We start from the raw sequence: 18,124 nt of genomic DNA, 5'->3' as shown, positions 1-18,124 counted from the left end.
ATAATGATAAATGCTATTATCCAGTTGAAAGAAGTCATTTTATTTAAATTTATTTAAAAAAATTTTTTTTTTATTTTAAATGTGTGTGAGAAGTGTTTTACATCAGGGATAAGTGGCAAAAGTTTTGCTGACAGGCATTGCTGTTGATGTGTGACAATTAAGTTTGCAACGTGAAAGCAATTTTTCTGAAAACAATCGGTGCCACCCGGGGTTTGCAGAGGACGAAACTCACGCCCGGATTGGGATTTGGGTCAGATACTTTAGATAGATAGATAATTTGTTACTGGCAAATGAAAAGAAGTACCTGGTGTCTTCATGAGGAGATGATGGCGATCTATGCTGGCTGCTTGTGGAAAGCTGAAACAAACACGTTTAGGCCTACAGCTAACAGAGCAGTCGGTGAAAGAAACGGTCATTTTCTGTATTGATTGAACCTCACTGATTTCTTGGTTAATCCATGTGGTTGTTGACGACTCTTAGTAGAAGCCACTTCCATTGTGTCTGAAAAAAGTTGTAGAAGTGTAACCCATTTACTTTCAAGTTTCTGCCACAGGGACCTCTTAATAATTTCTCATTACGTTTTTACCAGCAGTCATTATCGCTATCGTTGTCAGTGGGAAAGAAATCAGAGCCTAAGCGTGTGTGTAAGCCAAAGCAGCCGGAGCGTGTGAGTACCAAACCCCGGTCAGCTTCGTAGCTTTCCCTCGCCCCCCCCCTCCCCCTTCACAGCCTCCGCTCAGCTCCTGGTCAACTGCAGCGTCTCTTTTCCTCTCTCAAGAAGCCATTGCTCTCTGTCACAGATGCAGATCATTGCTTTATTTATTCATGCATCACGTGGCTTTCATTGATGAGTTCCATTGCTGTTTAAAGGCATGATGCAGATTCATGAACAGATTGTTTTCATGGATCACTCTGCTGTTGTATATGTGCTCATATTGACCAGGACAGGAGTGACTGTAAATGTGAAGCCCAGAGTTGTAAATGTGGTGGTGCTTGTAGCCGTTCAAAGTCGATTTATATGTAGTTTGTTTTAGTCTTTTCCCCATGTGTGTGTACACTTCATGTGGTGAGCGTGAAAGTCATTTGATGGAGTCACAACCCTTTGTAGGAAGAAAAAATTATTTTGGGAAGAAAGAAAAACACAAACATCTCCTTAGCTGATAATTCTTTCTACTGCTGTCAACTGAGTACTTGAATACTTCATCCGAGAGATTTAGAGGATTTCAGGCTTTAGAGAGTTTAACTGTAATTGAAATTGAGTGTTCTTGTACATATTTGTCTGTGTTTGTGTGCTACAATGTAGATTATCTTTTATTAAGTTGTTCAATAAATAATTTGACTTGACTGGAGAGACAAATCTTATATTTAAAAATAATAATATTTCTGTTCCTAATTTTGGATGTGCCTACGTTTCAATCGAATTTGATATCACACTCCTACGGTATATTTGATCGTTTTTGAAGATGTAGGCATTTTAATAATTCACTTTGAGTGTGGCTTGCATGTTTCCCCATGTATGGTTATTTTAATTATATACCTAACTCATAGGAGTGACTGTAATTGTCCTGTTTAATATCAGTGTACTGTGCGATTATGTGGACCTTCTGAACCCACGCTATGCTGTTATCTCAGGTAATCATACGGTGCCGTCAAAGCAAGCGTCATCATGGCTTTTCATGTGTGGCTGTGAATGGCTGCCTTGCTGCTCACTGCGTCCACCCAGCCGTGTGTTTTTCTACCTCTCACCACCATTCATGTTTGAACCACAGGGCTCAGAGTCTGAGTCAGTGAACGGACCAGGTAGGGACAGCGGTCTGGCATCCTCCCGCCTTGAGCCGTCTGCCACGTTACCGAGCAGGGGTGGAGCAGAGTCCGAGCCAGAAACCATGGAAGGGATGCTATGTCGAAAACAGGAGATGGAGTCGCACAGCAAAAAGGCAGCTACCAGGTGAGCGTGAGCGTTGTCATGTGGGGAGTTGGTCAGGTGCTTTAAAATAAGCATCAGAGAAGCCAGACAGTAAAGTCTTTTTTAGGTAAATTGCTGGGCTGTGGTTCTGAGTTTGTCATAGCTTGCCTGTTAGGACAAGAACGCTGTAACTCTCTGACGTAGAATCACCAGGCTCATGTTTCTACCTTATTTTATGTGATTTTCTTTATCATTATCATTGTTATTAACCTTGCTCCCATAGGTCCTGGCAGAATGTGTACTGTGCTTTAAGAAAAGGAAGTCTTGGTTTCTATAAAGATGCCAAGAGCGCTAGCAGTGGCATTCCATACCACGGAGAGGTACCCATCAGCCTTGGAGAGGCTGTGTGTGAGGTGGCCCATGACTATAAGAAGAGGAAACATGTATTCAAACTCAGGTGAGAACAAACTGAAAACCTCAGGACGAGAATTCCCGACACAGTACGGCCGTCGTGTTGTTTGTTGATTTTATAAATAAAATGAGAGGATGTGATAAAAGAAGTTGGCGTACTAGTGATACGTATCAGGCTTTAGCTTATTCCTGACGAATGCTTTTCAACTCTGTCTGCAGGCTAGGGGATGGAAAAGAGTACCTGTTCCAAGCAAAGGATGAGGTGAGATGTGTAGAACAGAACTGCTCTGCTGAAATAATGAAGTACACATGATGTTTTTGGGTGTGCTCTGACTGAATGGTGAAGTATAATAAAAGTTTTTGACTCTCTTAAGGCGGAAATGAGCTCCTGGATCCGTTCCATCCTCGCCTCCATTCCAGCAGGATCGGGAGATTCGCCCGGAGGTCCGCGGGCACTCAGCCGTGCCATGACGATGCCTCCCATTTCCCCCAGCTCAGGTGATGCCGGAGGAGTTACCATGCGCAACAAAGATGGGAAAGAGAAGGATCGTGAGAAGAGGTTCAGCTTCTTTGGCAAGAAGAAATAGAACACTTGTAAAATCATCGATGGAAGCTACATTTGTTAAAAGTTCAACAAACTGAAACAGGCAGGAAGGAAAGTACAAACAGGTCCCACAAACACACACTGCTCTCAGCGCAGGTCCCAAGGAATTTGTCGACAGCTTCTGTTTGTGGCTTACGGAGAACTTTGTTTCTTTTCTTTCTCTCTGATTCTGTCCCTCTCCAGTTTTTATCTGTCATTTACTTTCTCGTTCACTCAGTCCATCACGTTTATGTGCACCCAACAATGAAAGCCCCCATCCAAGTTTAGTTAATTTCAGCCAACCAGCAGACCTTATCGACCTGAGTCAGGAGCGGGCGGTGGTTGGCCTTGGCAGGGATGCAGGACTGCCACTAAAACAGCTCTCCTTCAGCATGAACATTTTCTTTTCAGTGAGTCTTGACTAGCTGAGGCGTTTTGATGTTGCGTCATTATGAAAACAATGAATGGTGGCTTTCCACTGAGGTGCACTCTGGTTTTATTTTCCCACTTTCAAACTCTCTCTCTTTGGGAAGGATCAAATCAGTCTCTTTTTCTGTTTTTGGTATTGATGTTATTAACCTGAGCGATATTATTGCTGTTGTTGTTATTATTATTTATCATTTGCTTTTGCTGGTTTGAGAAAACAAACAATTTTAAGTAGAAAATTCTGATTCATGTTGTGGAGAGAAACAAATTTGGTTAAACTAGTGGAGAATGTTGGGCTTGCCCTTGTATATGTTTGTTTTTAGGAATGACAGTTTATGAGGTGTTTTGAGGAAAAAAAAATAAAGCTCATTCAATTTTAGCAGTGTGCAGTAAGTGATCACAAGTTTCATTGGGAAAATTATATATATATTTAATAAGTGGTTTTATTTTTTATTTTATCAATAATTTTGCCTGTATTTGATTATTTCTTTTGAGTGATCTTATCTGCTTGAGTTTTCAACTTCTTTTTTTTTCTGTACAAAGCAGAGAAGATTAGTTTTCTAGTGTGTGTGCGTGCGTGTGTGTGTGCGTGTGTGTGAGTTGTGGTGCTGTGAATTTTGCACGTTTATGTTACTCCTGATCAAACGTGGCCAGATGAATGCTGCTTTTCAGTCCGCAAATTTAGACGAAAACCAGACGGAAACACAAAAGTAACCTTGCTGGGATGATTTCCTAAAATGAGCTTTTCTTTGCTTTTGGTTTTTATTGTATGTAAGCTTGACATTACCAATGAAGTTCCTCAAGGCGGTTTCATTATTTCTGTTTTAGTCTTCTAATATCCATTTCTGTTCCCTCCCTCCCTCTCTCCCTCTCTCTCTCTCTCTCTCTCTCTCTCTCTCCCTCCCCCTCCCTCTCTCTCTATTGGTGTGAAGGCATGGGGGCAGTTTGTAGATAATAAAACTAAAAAAAGCTGAAGCACATTTTCTGTGGCAGACCGCAGGGACGCGAGCAGGACCGACAGACAGACAGCTGACAGGTCTCATTACAGGTGAAGTGAGGGGTGTGGAAGTGAGATTGGATAGGTGGTGAAGAATGCGCTTTATGTGCTACTCGACAGGGAGGTGTACCGAGCCTTACTTGAACCCACTACAGATACACAGAACCTACAAACCCACCCTCCATTCAGACAGTCTCAAAGGAATATAATGTGTTAAAAATGTGCCCTGTGGCAATGATCTAATGTATGTCAGTGGATTATATATGCAGGTACAGTATGAATTAACAGTAACCATGGAAGGCTCTGCTCACTAGCAGATATGGAAAAATCCTACATTTTCTCTTAGATGAGCTTAAAGCTCTCACATATGTGGCATGACTTCATGTAATTTTCTCCTTGTATGTCTCATCATTGCCATCGACTCTGTTCTGTGGTTATGTACTCTGAAAACATGAGATCATTTCATATTCACGGCTGGAGAGCAGTTACCTATATGTAATTGGCATTTACAATAATCTAAAAGAAGATAATGGAAATCCAATATAGTCATTGTAAAATTAAGATAGGTATTGATAAGTTTCCTCAAATACTGTACATGTTTGAAATAAAAAGGGCATTTATAGTGTGAGACTGTAGGCAGTAGTGCAGAGACCACTGGATGGTTTAGTGTTATTAAATGAAATCCAAGTATTAAATATGCCTTTTCTAACTGCCAAAACACCACAGGAAGTAACTGAATAGGTACTGGATAACAAATCTGAATTTAAGAGTTTTATGGGTTTTCTTACAAGTAGGTTGCAAGTAATCAATTGTTTGTAATTTATTACATTTTGAAAGTAACTGTGAAGAGCTGGTGATTGCCTGGATGTGTATGCCTTGGAGGGCGGATTAGTCCACAGGATTGTCACACCAAACTGTTGTGACAAAACAAACAGCTGGAAGTAAAGTAGTATTTGGCTGTAGATTAAACAGGTTCGCCTTATTTTCCAGTCCAAAATGAATGTGGAACCGGCGGTCTGTCACTCAGACAAAAGACTTTGTATCGTGGGTGTGTGACAGCGCTTACGTAGCCTTAAACTAAGCTACGATTTAGGAGCAAAGTTAATATGTTCATTGCATACATAAGTGAGCCAAAGCAGTTAATCGTACATTGTGCACAATTTCAAATGGACGAGTCATTCTTCCCCACAGGGTGAGCTGTTTTTTAAGTGACGGTTGCTACCTTTTCTCCACTCTGTAAATCAGACACGGCATCCAGTTGATGTTAGGGGTTTCAAGTTTAAAGGTCGCACAGTATATTTTCTTATCAGCTTATTTGAATGTGAATGATTCAAATTAGTTTGGCCAAATTGGTCATGTGAAGCAAAAATATTTCTCATACTTGACATACTGTACACAAGCTCTCTCTCTCTCTCTTGCACACACACTCACACATTAATGCTGTACTGTATAATTAATGCAGAATGACCTTGGCAATCCAGTCATGTGGAAATGGTCCTCAGCTGGCTGTGATTGCATATGGCATCCTTTTAAAATAACATTGTGCTACTGGTGACCAGAACATAGAAAGTGTGTAATATTGATGTCAAAGAGATGGGTTTTTGGATATGAGCGTACTTGAAACAATGGAGTACTTAATGAAGAAACAAAACAACTTGTTAAGTATTAGATATGAGTGAAAACAGACTGGTGACAATTTGAGCTTCCTTTTTTAGAAGAAGGCAGGATATTTGCTGTCTAGTGGGAGCTTGTATTTTTTCATCCAGTGGTCTGTCTCGCAGCATTTGATAAGCCTGTCCACCTACCTTCATTTCTCATTACTTTTGACGAATGTCTGTTCCTTCCTCTGTAACTCAGAGTTGTTAATACCACTACTATTATTAATTGCTATTATTACATTATTGCTACTGTTGTTACTATTACTACTACTACTGTTACTAATGCAACTTATTGCAAAAATTATAACTGCTGTCCATTTTCAGGTACGTGTCTGTAATACCAGACCCTTCCACACGATGTCAGTGTGCTGTGGAGCATTTTCATTACAAATCGAAAAATAATGTTTGTTGACTTGTGTATCTACATCTAATATTAGGAATAATAAAACATGGTTTAATCAAAAACATATTGTTATGGGTTTTTGTGATAAGAAAAGGACTCTCACTACTTTAGATTTTATTCTGTTAGGCGGCACAAGCAAGAACAAATTGTGGAGTTTTTATTCATTCTTGACTGTTCAGTTGTAAAAGTAAAAGTGTATTGTTGTCTGTAGCATTTTCCAATGTGAATGTGGTGCCTATGGTGGCACAAAGACTCAGGGTGATATGCAATACCAAAATTTTTCTGGGGCACTTGAGCGATTTAGTTCTGTGCTTCCATAAATGGGAATGGTCAGAGACATCCTGATTTTCAGTAGGAAAAAAAAAAAAGTTAAATCCTACATTTCCCATAATACACCCCAACAACACCTCCTAAACGGTCACACCTTTCAGTTACAGCACCCTCAGTTTGTTACACAGGTTTGCTGTTTAGCCTTTTTTAAGGCTCGGGTCCCCAGTGACTCTAATGACAAGATCAGCATTATTTCTTTCATACTGTGAAAATTTCATTTCAGAAAAAAAAAAAAATGAGTCAAGACCAAATGGGCAAAATTACATTAATATTGCTGCTGCTTGTGAAAAGCAACTCCACTGAAATCATGTTGGTTCATTGACTATCACAATAATGTGCTATTATGCAGGCCATCTGTAGATTAAATCACCAGCGGGATAGTGATTCTCTATAGCATTACACACATTCACAATACAGCAGTTCATGGACACACTATGCAGAAAGATGCCAAACTAACAACAACAGCCTACTTAGCTCAGTTACAGGTATAAAAATGCTGAGCACAACCAGTTTTCCCTCAGTTAAAATCAAAAGACCAGATTAAAAATATAATATAAAATAACTTTTAAAGGAATCATGTGGTGTCCCAGCACCTTAATAAAACACTAAAACACAGACTACATGTGAAATATGGCTCCTGCAGCTTGGGTGTAGAGAATGTGGCAAAACAGCTTCTGCAGTGCCAAAAAAAAAATTTGATGATGCAACTGCAACAAATGAGATCAATCGAGAAATGACAAACATGCAGAAGGTTTGTGATGAATCAGTGGATGCTGGGAAAGATGCCACCATCCAAAGAGCAGAGCCAACCCTCAGTCAGAGTTGTTAACCTGAGCCTCAGTTTCATCACAGTGGTTTTAAACTTTGTACTGGAGGCTGAAAAATGAGGAAAGGATGAGGATGGTGGTCAAAGACCTCAATAAATAAATAACGAGTCAGCAGGATAATAAAATCTGAAAGTTTATAATGAGGAAGAGAGCAGGAGGAACATCTCCTCTACATATTTGCAGCAGTTAAACTTGGCCTGTGAGATTTAAATATGATACACGAAAAGTTAACAAATAAAATAAAGTATCAATGTGAATAACAAAGAGTTGACTTTTTATGACACAAAGAGCCAGTAAATCCATCCTGTAAAACACACAGTAAAACCTTTAAGAAAAAAAGAAACCCAACTAGCAATTTGATAACAGTTCAGATGTTTCTAAAAACATTAACAGTAGTTTTGTTTTATTGTGAGTGTCTGAGTAAGCCATGACAGTAAAACACAGGAAATAAATGGAAACTAAATGGAGCTGAATCATTCATTTTTATTTCTTACACTGGTGTTTTATCTTTCCTTCTGTAAGATTTTTAACTGTCATTACAAAGAACTACGGTTTAAGTTATCCTGCCCTGACAGGAGCAACACTAGTAACACACAAGGGTGAAGGGAAATGAATACAGTTAATAAAGAAAATAAATACACAGTTTGAACACACCCATACAGCCCTGGAGGAGGTCTTACAAGTATGTTTTAATAGAAATATTAGTTAAACTAGGACATGCAGTTTTACATGATAAAATACCTGACAGTGACAAAGTGCCACCAGTAGGGGGCGCTAAGTGTCACGTTCCCTCCCTTGAGTTGCCTTTAAGTCCTTACGGAGGGCACACATTACCCGCGGCGACTTTCCCCGTGTAACACAGCAAGATGGCAGCTGTTGTTGAGAATGTTGTCAAACTGTAAGTGTTGGACTTTTCTACATTCCTTACACCTGGCTAGGTGGCACACAGCGCGGCCACACCATAACATCTGTAGGACCACACAGTCACTGACCGTGTGTCTAGCTAGCTTAGGGACATTTCCACTTAGTGAGGTTAACCTAGCCAACGTTGTCGGACCGTCGTGTGTTCACATCCTGGAATGGAAGTGTAAGTTAGCAGACACGCAGCTGACGTTTCTAAAGCATGAATCACGAGTATGTGTATCAGAAGAAGCGCCAATTTGATCATAAATATATTTATGGAGATAATATGGTTGGTGTTACTTGTTTCTTTATAGGCAGAGAGCTACCGCGTTGCTAACGTCAGTTGAGTACAGGAGCTAGGCGGCTCGCACGCTAACAAGCTAAAGAGACTGTTAAGCCTACGTTGTTAGCGCAGGCTGGAGTGCTGTGGCAACTGGCTAACTACATGAGAATGAATGAAAGACTTGCCTTTAAGATCGCTCCTTTTTATATTGAGACGCCGGGGTTATAGCCACATTAGCTACCACAGTCCTAATTCGGACATAGTAAGTCTTTGGAAGTATAAAGTTGAAAGTTTTCAGCGACCCGTATGTACTTCCAGTCCAGTTGTCTTTAGTTGTCCAGGTGGTGGATGTTAGACGTTTTACGATAATTACAAGGAACTGACTAAGCCCCAACTAACCATGGTAACATGTGAAAACATTAAGATTTAGCCTGACACTTTGCTAGATATGCAAGTTTCTTCTAAACTTTACTTTTTGAACGCCTCCCATGCTTATGTGTGTGACTTTTTTTTTTTACCAACTCATTAAGTAAATGCTGTCTAAGAACTTTAAAGCTAGAATCCCGGTAGAAAACATTAAGAATAATGTAAAAATTAACTGAGTTTTGGACTGTAGCTCGGACAGAAAAAGCAATCTAAAGGCATCACTTTGTGTTCTGGGAACCAGTGATGAGCGTTTTTCAGTTGTTTTGTCATTTTATAGATTAAACGATTAATTGATTAATCTCTAATAAAAATAACCAGTATGTTGCATTATTATTGTTTGCGTTTATTAGACACTTTTACTATTTAGAGCAGTTTACAATGAACAGACCGTCCTGTTTCCAGTTTACGCCTGACCAAATAGGACATAGGCACCACAGACAGGTGCACAACATTACAGTGTTATCATGTCTTCTCCAGAAATGAAACGATAACATCTGTTTTAAGTCTGTAAACAGCTGCTTTAAACCTCTATACAACTAGATAATATTCTTGTAGCTCTCTCATCAAAGCTCCACCACTTCGGTCTGACTAGTTGCACTGACGTGACCATGACAGCCACAACACATGCAACTGGTAGATGGCAAGACTTATTTGTGGTCATTTCCTCTTTTCCTTGCCACTTGCTGACTCTGTCATGAGTCTGTCTGTCTTGGGAGATGCAGCCCTCACCTTTTCTAAAGGGGAATAAGCTCACAGCACCGTTTCAGTACACTTCTGATGAACATCCATCACACTTGTGACTGTGCTGACTACCCACCTCTTTGTTGCTAACTTAGTGCTTAGTGCTTACTGTTGTGCTTTCACTAATGATTTGGTCTGAAATACAAAGACATTGTCTCGGGAGTGTGCTATTTTGTTAAGGTGGTGGTACAACAGGAGAAAGAGGCTTTAAAGTAAAGTGACAGAGGGGCTTGGGAGTTTGAAGTAAGATTGCACTGGTTTTGAAACAGCCATAGCTGCTGATATTTTTTTTTTTGTCGCTTAATCATGAGACCAAATAACCCACGTCTTGCTCTGGTTTGGTTTGTGTCAGGTTGGGAGAGCAGTACTACAGAGATGCCATGGAGCAGTGTCATAACTACAACGCCAGGCTCTGTGCTGAGAGGAGCGTCCGAATGCCGTTCCTCGACTCTCAGACTGGTGTGGCTCAGAGCAACTGTTACATTTGGATGGAAAAAAGACACCGTGGGCCAGGTGAGACACAAAAACATGAAGCGTGGCACAAAATGCACTGTAAGCCTCCCTGTATGATTTCGATTTTAGTTTACTAGCTTCCATTTGTTAAAATATTTCATGCAGTTTTATGAAATAAATATTTTCCAGTGAATAAGCTTGCATCTAAATGTGCCCTTTTAGTTTAAAATGAGAATGCTAATTTTGCAAATCAAATAGGATTTTGAGATAGTACAGATGGACATTTTTGTTTCCCACTTAGTGTGTCAAAGCTGATAAATTCTGTATTAAAATAGGTTCAGTGTTGTGTAGATAAATTTGTTCTGACGTCCCTCAGGCATGGCTCCAGGGCAGCTCTACACCTACCCATCCAGGAGGTGGAGGAAGAAACGGCGATCTCATCCTCCAGAGGACCCGCGCCTTATCTTCCCTCCTGTCAAGTCAGGTACCAGTTCATCCTCCATTTTTAATTTAAAGAGAAAAAGCTATAAAATGCTTTTTCTCCCCCTCCAAAAAACTGCAAGATATCTTACCATCTTCTAATAATTATTTATGAATGAGAGGTGTTGCTAAAAGCTTTTTGCTTTTGTGCTTGTGTCTTAATCCGTGTGTTGTATCCGCAGAGGCAGATATAGGACTGAAGAAGGATGCTCTATTATCAGATGGCAGCAGCCTGGAGGCCCTGCTGAAGGGCGACGCCTTGGATAAACGGACGACCACAGAGCTGCGGGGGTCTGAGGAGGATTCAAACCAGAGTGACTACACCGGGGGCCTCAACCCTGCCACTCGGATCAGAAAGGTTCTTGTTGTCAACATAGGGAGTCATGAAAATGATTTGCCTTTCCAGTTATATACCCGCTTTTTCTCATTGAGTCATTGCCTCAACACAGAGAATCGTTGAACCAGATGACTTCCTGGATGACCTGGATGATGAAGACTACGAGGAAGACACGCCTAAAAGACGGGGCAAAGGAAAAGGGAAGGTAAATAACTGCCATGTAAAAGAATATACTTTATGAAATACCCATCCCAGTCATGTGAGTCTGTCCCAGCCTGTCTCTTGACTGCAAGAGTGTGTCTGTCCTCAGGGTCGAGGAGTGGGCAGTACTCGGAAGAAGCTGGATACGGCAGCGCTGGAGGACAGAGACAAGCCGTACGCCTGTGACAGTGAGTCCTGATGGGGGAGAGTAGAGCATGTGACCTTGTGTCTGAGCAGAGCGTCACTGCAGATGTGAAAAGCTGTAATGTTTGCCGTCTAATCAAGCAAGATTTTGCCAAAGTTTTCATTCTTTGTCGCCTTCTTTTTCATCCTCTCCCCTTTTCTCTTAATGTCTACCATCTTCTCTCTGCTCTCTCCTAAATCACATATTTATAATGCTACAGATATTTATATTTTTTATTTGTTTGTCATTGTGATATCATACATTTCTGTAACTTCATATTTGTTCATGGGCACAGGCGGGGGTGTTTTCTTCCACTTCTTTGGTGTTGTCAGACTGTGTATCTGTACTGCTTGATGTGTTTTTTCCTCTTTTGTGAAGCATTTCCACTTTCAGCTGTAGTTCTCAGTAGGGCGGCGCTGACTTACTGACTGATCCTCTGTCAGTCTGAGCCTGTTTCTCTGAGTCTCTGTCTGTGCTCTCTCTCTTTTCTCCTTCTCTCTTTCAGACACTATCAAACAAAAGCATATTTCAAAACCTTCTGAAAGAGGTATATTTCTCTCATTCTTTTTTACTCCAGCCTGCCTTGTCTTTTGTCTTCACTGCCTGTTTTTATTTTCTGTCTGCGTTACAAATTAGTCGTGTTCTCTGTCTAGCTCAGTTTATAGTTCAAATGTTTTGTTCTGCACAATTGACTTAAATGTAATTTTCTAAGTCAGGTCAAACCATGTTATTATATACCCCAATTAAATGTAATCAGCCAGAGATATGAGCTGTCTCAGCTTACAGAAGATAAGCTGTGGCCCATGAAAGTAATTTTTTCCCCTCAATCTGGTCCTGAACTTTCCACAGATTTAGATAAGCTAGAACCCAAGGCCCTGCTGCTATTTATTTTAGTCACTCTGTGCTTTGTCTCTTGTCTCACTGCTTAATATGTGCATTTGAACTGCATTACAGTTTTTTTCCTCTCTTTTTTTTTCTTTTTTCTTTGTCCCTCTCCACCACCTCTGCACCATGTGTAGTCTCATTCCATTGTTTTAGCGTGAAGGGCTGCTTTGGTTTTGAGTCAGTTTGATGCCTGTTTGACCTTTGGGGGAGTATTTTTGAAATTTGTCTGCTACTGCGCATAATCACTTGGCATATGCAAGCGACTCTCTTTAGTGATTTCGCTAAGACAAGTGATCCCTCTCTTCTTTTGAAGAAATAGTTTAACATTTGAGGAAATGAAAATGAAAGCATGGAAGTGAAAGAAGAAGTACTTTGTCTTTGGGTGTTATCTTATGACAAACCACACTCACTCCCTGTGACACACACATACACACAGTGGCATCTTTGTCCTCCCTGGAGCCAGCAAATCCTCCTTACACAACCCGACTGTCTTCTCTTACCCCACTGGATAATAAACTATGAATTCAGATCAGAAACGTTAATAGTCAGAGCAGCATGGAGCCTAAACTAATTTTATTGTCAGTCTACAGAGGTCATACATGTAATTTTGCAAGATCAGTTGACAAGAAACAATTACTGCTAAGGTAGTGCTTGTGTTAAACTGAAGAAATGAAAAGCATTGTTGTAAAAGTCACACACCTCTGCGGTTACTCAGTGTCTCATTGACTGCCTGCAGGTGTGTGGTGCTTACAGTAGCTGAGATCCTAATGTTGTGCTCAAACACATGGCTGCCATGGAGCTCCAAGGACACATGGCGTTGCCCTGTAACATGTTCTTCAAACTCCCAAACTTTTTCATTATTCTTCTTTCTTCCTGCCAATATATCACATCATTGTGGCGAGTCAGATATTAAGCAAAAAGCAGGAAATCACTTAATGTAATTTCCTATCTGCTGTCCCAAACACATCATTACTTCACCACATTAAAAAGTGATGATGATTAAATTGTTCACCATACAGTTTAAGAGTGTTCCGCCGTTTTACACTAATAAACCATTTTCATGCTCACAATGCAGCAGAGCCAGAGATATTGGATTTTTAATTCCACACATTTTTCTTCCTTGTCAAAACATATATTGACCACACTGCAACTGGACTGCTGACAGTTGCAGCTAATGTAGCCTGGAGCTGCTAGACTCAAGCAGAGATGAGCGCTCAGAAAATTGGTGGCGTCCGCCATCAAGGCACAGAAAAGATATTCCTCAAATCTAGTTATCTGAACATATGAAATAGGATTATGTTTGTCTGTATGGGCTTTAAAATGTGTGTAGACAAATCATTAAGGACATCCTGTTCCCTGCTCACATAAAGTATATAAAGTGATATCTTAATTAGCAAACTATAGGGCTTTAGTTGTTGCTGTTCGACAAACTAAATTTTCTAAAAATGACCCCAGAAGTAATTGCATCATCATAAAAGTCACTAAAAACAACAATCTGGATGACAGAAATGACACAGTGACAGGAAGTATGTCTGTTACTCTCTGCTGCAGTATTAATATGTTTTCTAAAGTATAAATGCATGACGGCACCAAAACCAGAACTAGTCAGCCCTTTGACCACTGAGTTTGCACAGCATGGATTTAACTAATGTATTCTTTGTTTTCATGCAAATTGTGTTTTTTGGTTTTGGTGGCAGTCTGTGGGAAGCGCTACAAAAACCGTCCTGGCCTGAGCTACCATTACGCCCACTCCCACCTGGCTGAGGAGGAGGGTGAGGAGAAGGAAGAGATGGAGATAATCGAGCCTGCCCTGTCGCTGCCCGAGGAGCCTAAAAGTAAGAGATCGTCGGCTGTGGTCAGATTTCACTGTCAGATTGCTGGGCTCAGCCTAGAGCTGAACGCTGATGCGCTTCCTGTGTTTTCCTATCGTTGCTCAGCTCCAAAGAAAGGCCCAGATGGTCTTGCATTGCCTAATAATTACTGTGACTTCTGCCTGGGAGACTCCAAAACCAACCACAAGACCGGCCAGTCAGAAGAGCTGGTGTCCTGCTCGGACTGCGGACGCTCAGGTGCGTTACGGAGAGAAGCAACAGGGGAAAAAAATGTCAACTGAAGAGTGTGAGTCTTTGCAGTCAACTGAAGTGATAAACCTTGTTCTATGTGCAGGCCACCCATCCTGCCTGCAGTTCACTCCTGTAATGATGGCCGCCGTAAAGACGTACCGCTGGCAGTGCATAGAGTGCAAGTGTTGCAACATGTGCGGCACCTCAGAGAATGACGTGAGTTTACCTTCATGTGTGTACTGTAGTTTTTGGCACAGTGCTGGTCTGCTTGGGGTGTTAAAATGCTCTTGTTGTCCCATTTCTTCCAGGATCAGCTTCTGTTCTGTGACGACTGTGATAGAGGCTATCACATGTATTGTCTCAACCCACCCATGTCTGAGCCGCCAGAGGGTAAGTTCTACCTACGTGTTGGGTAAAAACCTGTGTCAAAACTGTGGGATATTTTTTTTTTTTTTTTAGTAATTTTAAGACTCGGTAAAGGAGTCAGGCTTGTACAACAGTAATCAAACCTACACTGCCTGAAAGTCTGAGTTGAGACTTGAGTCACACAACACTGAAATTTGCTCCTGGATGTTTCAGTTCTGGCTGTATTGATTCTGCATCCTTAGTAGCTTCTTGTAGGAAGGGTTTGGTATCAATGGAAAATATTTTGATATTCAAGTTTTGGTTAAAACAATGAGTTTATGATGTTATTAAATGTAAAAAGGAGTTTTTACATTTAATAACATGAAGTACCAAAAAGTATTCAGGTTCACTTGTGGGCTCCACAAGTAAGTTAGTGTTGCTGCAACATCTGCTTTAGGCAAGCTTTAAACTTCTCTGATGTTAAGAGATTGTCTCCTTATTTTGGCACTCAGGGAGCTGGAGCTGTCATCTATGTCTGGACCTCTTGAAAGACAAGGCATCCATATACCAGAACCAGAGTGCCCCAACATCGTGATGGCCACCCACCCCTCTGCTACACACTCATTACTCAACCGTCCCTCAGCAGTATGATTTACCCTTCGAGATAGATGATTAACTCCCCTGACAAGCTGACTGTGGAAGCAGTGTGTTCAGAACAGACAATAAATTGTAAAAGGGAATTATCCCCTACCAAACTGGCCTCAGCTAACTTCACCTATGACTGTTGCACAGTTCCAAGCTCAGAGTCTGACTGCATCGATTTTTATTTTCATCTATTTGCCACGTAGCCAATTTGAGCAGTACTGCATTTCCACAGGATGCACAGCATAAATAGCCACAATCTGACTTCCTGTTCAGTTTTTTTACATATACACAACGTTGCTAAAACCTTCTCTATCTTGCAATGTACTAATTTTATGACAAGAACAGAAATAGAGCTTGGAATCGAGTAGCATGCCTGTGCTTGCTCATCATAGAAAAAAGAGAGACATTTTATAATATTTATATATTTCTATGGTATATAATAGTGTTAAGTATGTACAAATTGGAAAGAAGACTGGTCATGTAATGGTCTTTTACTTAGTGCCCATCATCATTATGGAGAAATCCACAACCACATGTTCTTTTATGGCACTGCTGACGTTTGGTGATTCACCTGGTGTGGTAAGAGTCAAAGGGATCTGCTGAGACTGTAAATGATTTTCCATCTCATCCTTGGTGGCCACACACTGGCACACACAGGAACTATGAATAGAAATCATGACATTCTGGTCAAAGTGGCTCCAAATGCTGAAGTACTTCAGGGATGGCAGGATAGACTTCACTCTTGTTGTTGACTCTTGTGTGCTAGCAGCTTATTGAGCTGCACTGAGCTCAAGAAGATCCATAATGTGAATGTTCCATTCAGGCTTTGGGGCCTTTTTGACAAAACTGTGGGCTTTTCACTGTTCTGTCGACTGCATAGACAATTAAGAGATGATGTTGATAGATATGATGATTCCAAGTAAATTAAAACCTGTTCCGGCTTATGTTATCAGCCAGGTAAAGGGATAAAAAGCCTTCATCGCTGTGTTCTAGCAGTTTGCTGATCATGCAGCATACCTAATACCTGTTGACTTGTTGTGACACCACTAGATTATTTTAATGTAATTGAGACTATGTGACCTTGCAGATGGTTGCTCGCTGGCAATGTTAAAGCAATGTAAGAGCTCCTGTAGGTTGCTGGGATGACAGGGACTGAGTCATTTTAGGCTCTGTTGGCAGATAATGTATGATACTGTAATTTTTCTTCCCCTGAAAATGCTATTACAGATGGGGGACTGTGGCTGCAATTATGGATGGCTCCATATTGTAAAAAGAGATTATAATGTGTCTGTGTAAAGTTGTATGGAGAAACATCTCTTTTAGTTACAGCTTTTGTAGTTTAATTATGCAATGGTTTCCTTCTGTGGCAAGGCTAAAAGAAAAAAGTCTGGCTGAACTGCTAAAGCAGTTATTTTACCTCAAACAGAAACAGTATTTAAAGGGTTGAAACACGCTGTTGATAAAGGGGACAAAAGCAGTGCGATGAATAGTAATGACAGCTGCAGTGTCCGCTTCAATAACTGCATATCCTACAGGTAAACAAGTGCATGCTCACTAATTGTTTTCACTCTCATGCTACATAGTTGTCTCAGCATTAGGTCGGCAGGTGTTGGGAAGTGGTGTAATATAAATTAACCATGCTATCATGTCGTTTCAACAGCCAACTAACAATTACTAAAGCATTACAGGAGTATAACTTGGTTTATTTTCTCATCACGTTTAAACTTAGTTATTTAGAGATGGTTGCTACTAGAATATTTTTGAATTTTTGTATTCATGGATGATGTTTGCGTACCTGATATGCGAGGACATTTTGGGACTTCAGTGGAGGTTGCTTTCTAGTTAATCCTGTGATCCAGGCCTCATCTGAGCCGCTCTCTGCCAAAGCTTGAAACAAGAAGCAAAGCCCATAATGCGATTAAGAGGCAGATTCTGGACCTGAACCTTTAACACTGAATGGTTAAATGATGGACCCAACTTCTAGGCTACACTCACAGTAAAGCCATAAAGAAACACGAGTCCACGTGTAGTCCTAATTTATGTATACTTATTTTTTAACATCAAATTTTAAATCAAATTACAGTGTTCTGCTCTCTAGCTTTGGGAGAGAATTGTTCATGATGTTTAAACCAAGATCATAGGTTTACATAGTAGGTGAATTCTCTATAGGGTGGACTTTCATTTGGATTGTGATGGAACGTTTTATTGTACGAACTTTGTCTTCAGGAAAATAAAATACTAGGCACTATAACCTGCTGATGGGTTTTTGTCTTCCTAAATTTACATTTGAGAAAATACTGGTTTGGGATTATAAATATGTTGACAAATCCACTGACAGAAAGCACACTGTCAGTGTTAAGATAATTTATCATATTATCGAAATTTGAACTAATAATTGAATGGTAATTACATACATGAGCATAAACAAATGACATTGAGTTCCCCAAGGCTGCATTCTCAGGGCCCTTCTATTCAAACATCTGCGTCCCGCTACATCAGAGTATGGAAAATTTATTTTATCATATCAGCTTTCTGCTATTTCAATGCTTTTGCCACCTGAATGTCTGAACCTAACTGTTTTACTTTGACTTTCATGGATAACCATTAAGTATCCTGAAATACTTAAGAAAAATTTGA

The 18,124-nt window shown here is 40.4% G+C and overlaps 2 protein-coding genes across 7 annotated transcripts in view; both read left to right on the top strand.

The window, feature by feature from the left end:
* The window catches only part of LOC124070706 (spectrin beta chain, non-erythrocytic 1), a 48,374-nt gene extending 41,928 nt beyond the window's left edge, over window positions 1–6,446 (top strand). For 3 of the 4 annotated variants that reach the window (XM_046410856.1, XM_046410857.1, XM_046410858.1), the window contains 4 exons: window positions 1,770–1,948; window positions 2,190–2,363; window positions 2,537–2,579; window positions 2,692–6,446. In XM_046410856.1, coding sequence (XP_046266812.1) covers window positions 1,770–1,948; window positions 2,190–2,363; window positions 2,537–2,579; window positions 2,692–2,904 — 609 coding nt within the window. In that variant the 3' untranslated portion in view covers window positions 2,905–6,446. Of the gene's footprint in view, window positions 1–589; window positions 668–1,769; window positions 1,949–2,189; window positions 2,364–2,536; window positions 2,580–2,691 lie in introns of all 4 variants that reach the window. The other variant, XM_046410859.1, reaches the window with a different exon arrangement.
* Window positions 6,447–8,289: 1,843 nt separating this feature from the next.
* dpf2 (D4, zinc and double PHD fingers family 2) lies at window positions 8,290–17,743 on the top strand. Of its 3 annotated transcripts, XM_046410865.1 has the most exons (11): window positions 8,290–8,439; window positions 10,247–10,407; window positions 10,724–10,831; window positions 11,010–11,185; window positions 11,277–11,369; window positions 11,475–11,553; window positions 14,132–14,269; window positions 14,372–14,503; window positions 14,601–14,713; window positions 14,806–14,887; window positions 15,355–17,743. In XM_046410865.1, the coding sequence occupies exons 1-11, from the start codon at window positions 8,408–8,410 to the stop codon at window positions 15,435–15,437; spliced, it is 1,197 nt and encodes a 398-aa protein (XP_046266821.1). In that variant the 5' UTR covers window positions 8,290–8,407; the 3' UTR covers window positions 15,438–17,743. The 3 variants fall into 3 exon arrangements, with proteins under 3 accessions (XP_046266821.1, XP_046266819.1, XP_046266820.1); XM_046410863.1 differs by having other exon boundaries at window positions 14,132–14,503; XM_046410864.1 differs by lacking the exon at window positions 8,290–8,439 and adding an exon at window positions 8,467–8,628 and having other exon boundaries at window positions 14,132–14,503.
* Window positions 17,744–18,124: the final 381 nt, after the last annotated feature.

Source organism: Scatophagus argus, chromosome 14 (genome assembly GCF_020382885.2).
Source record: "Scatophagus argus isolate fScaArg1 chromosome 14, fScaArg1.pri, whole genome shotgun sequence".
In the NCBI taxonomy this organism is placed as follows: Eukaryota; Metazoa; Chordata; class Actinopteri; family Scatophagidae; genus Scatophagus; species Scatophagus argus.
The sequence above is the reverse complement of the archived record's forward strand: the minus strand, read 5'-3'. Positions and strand labels throughout refer to the sequence as shown.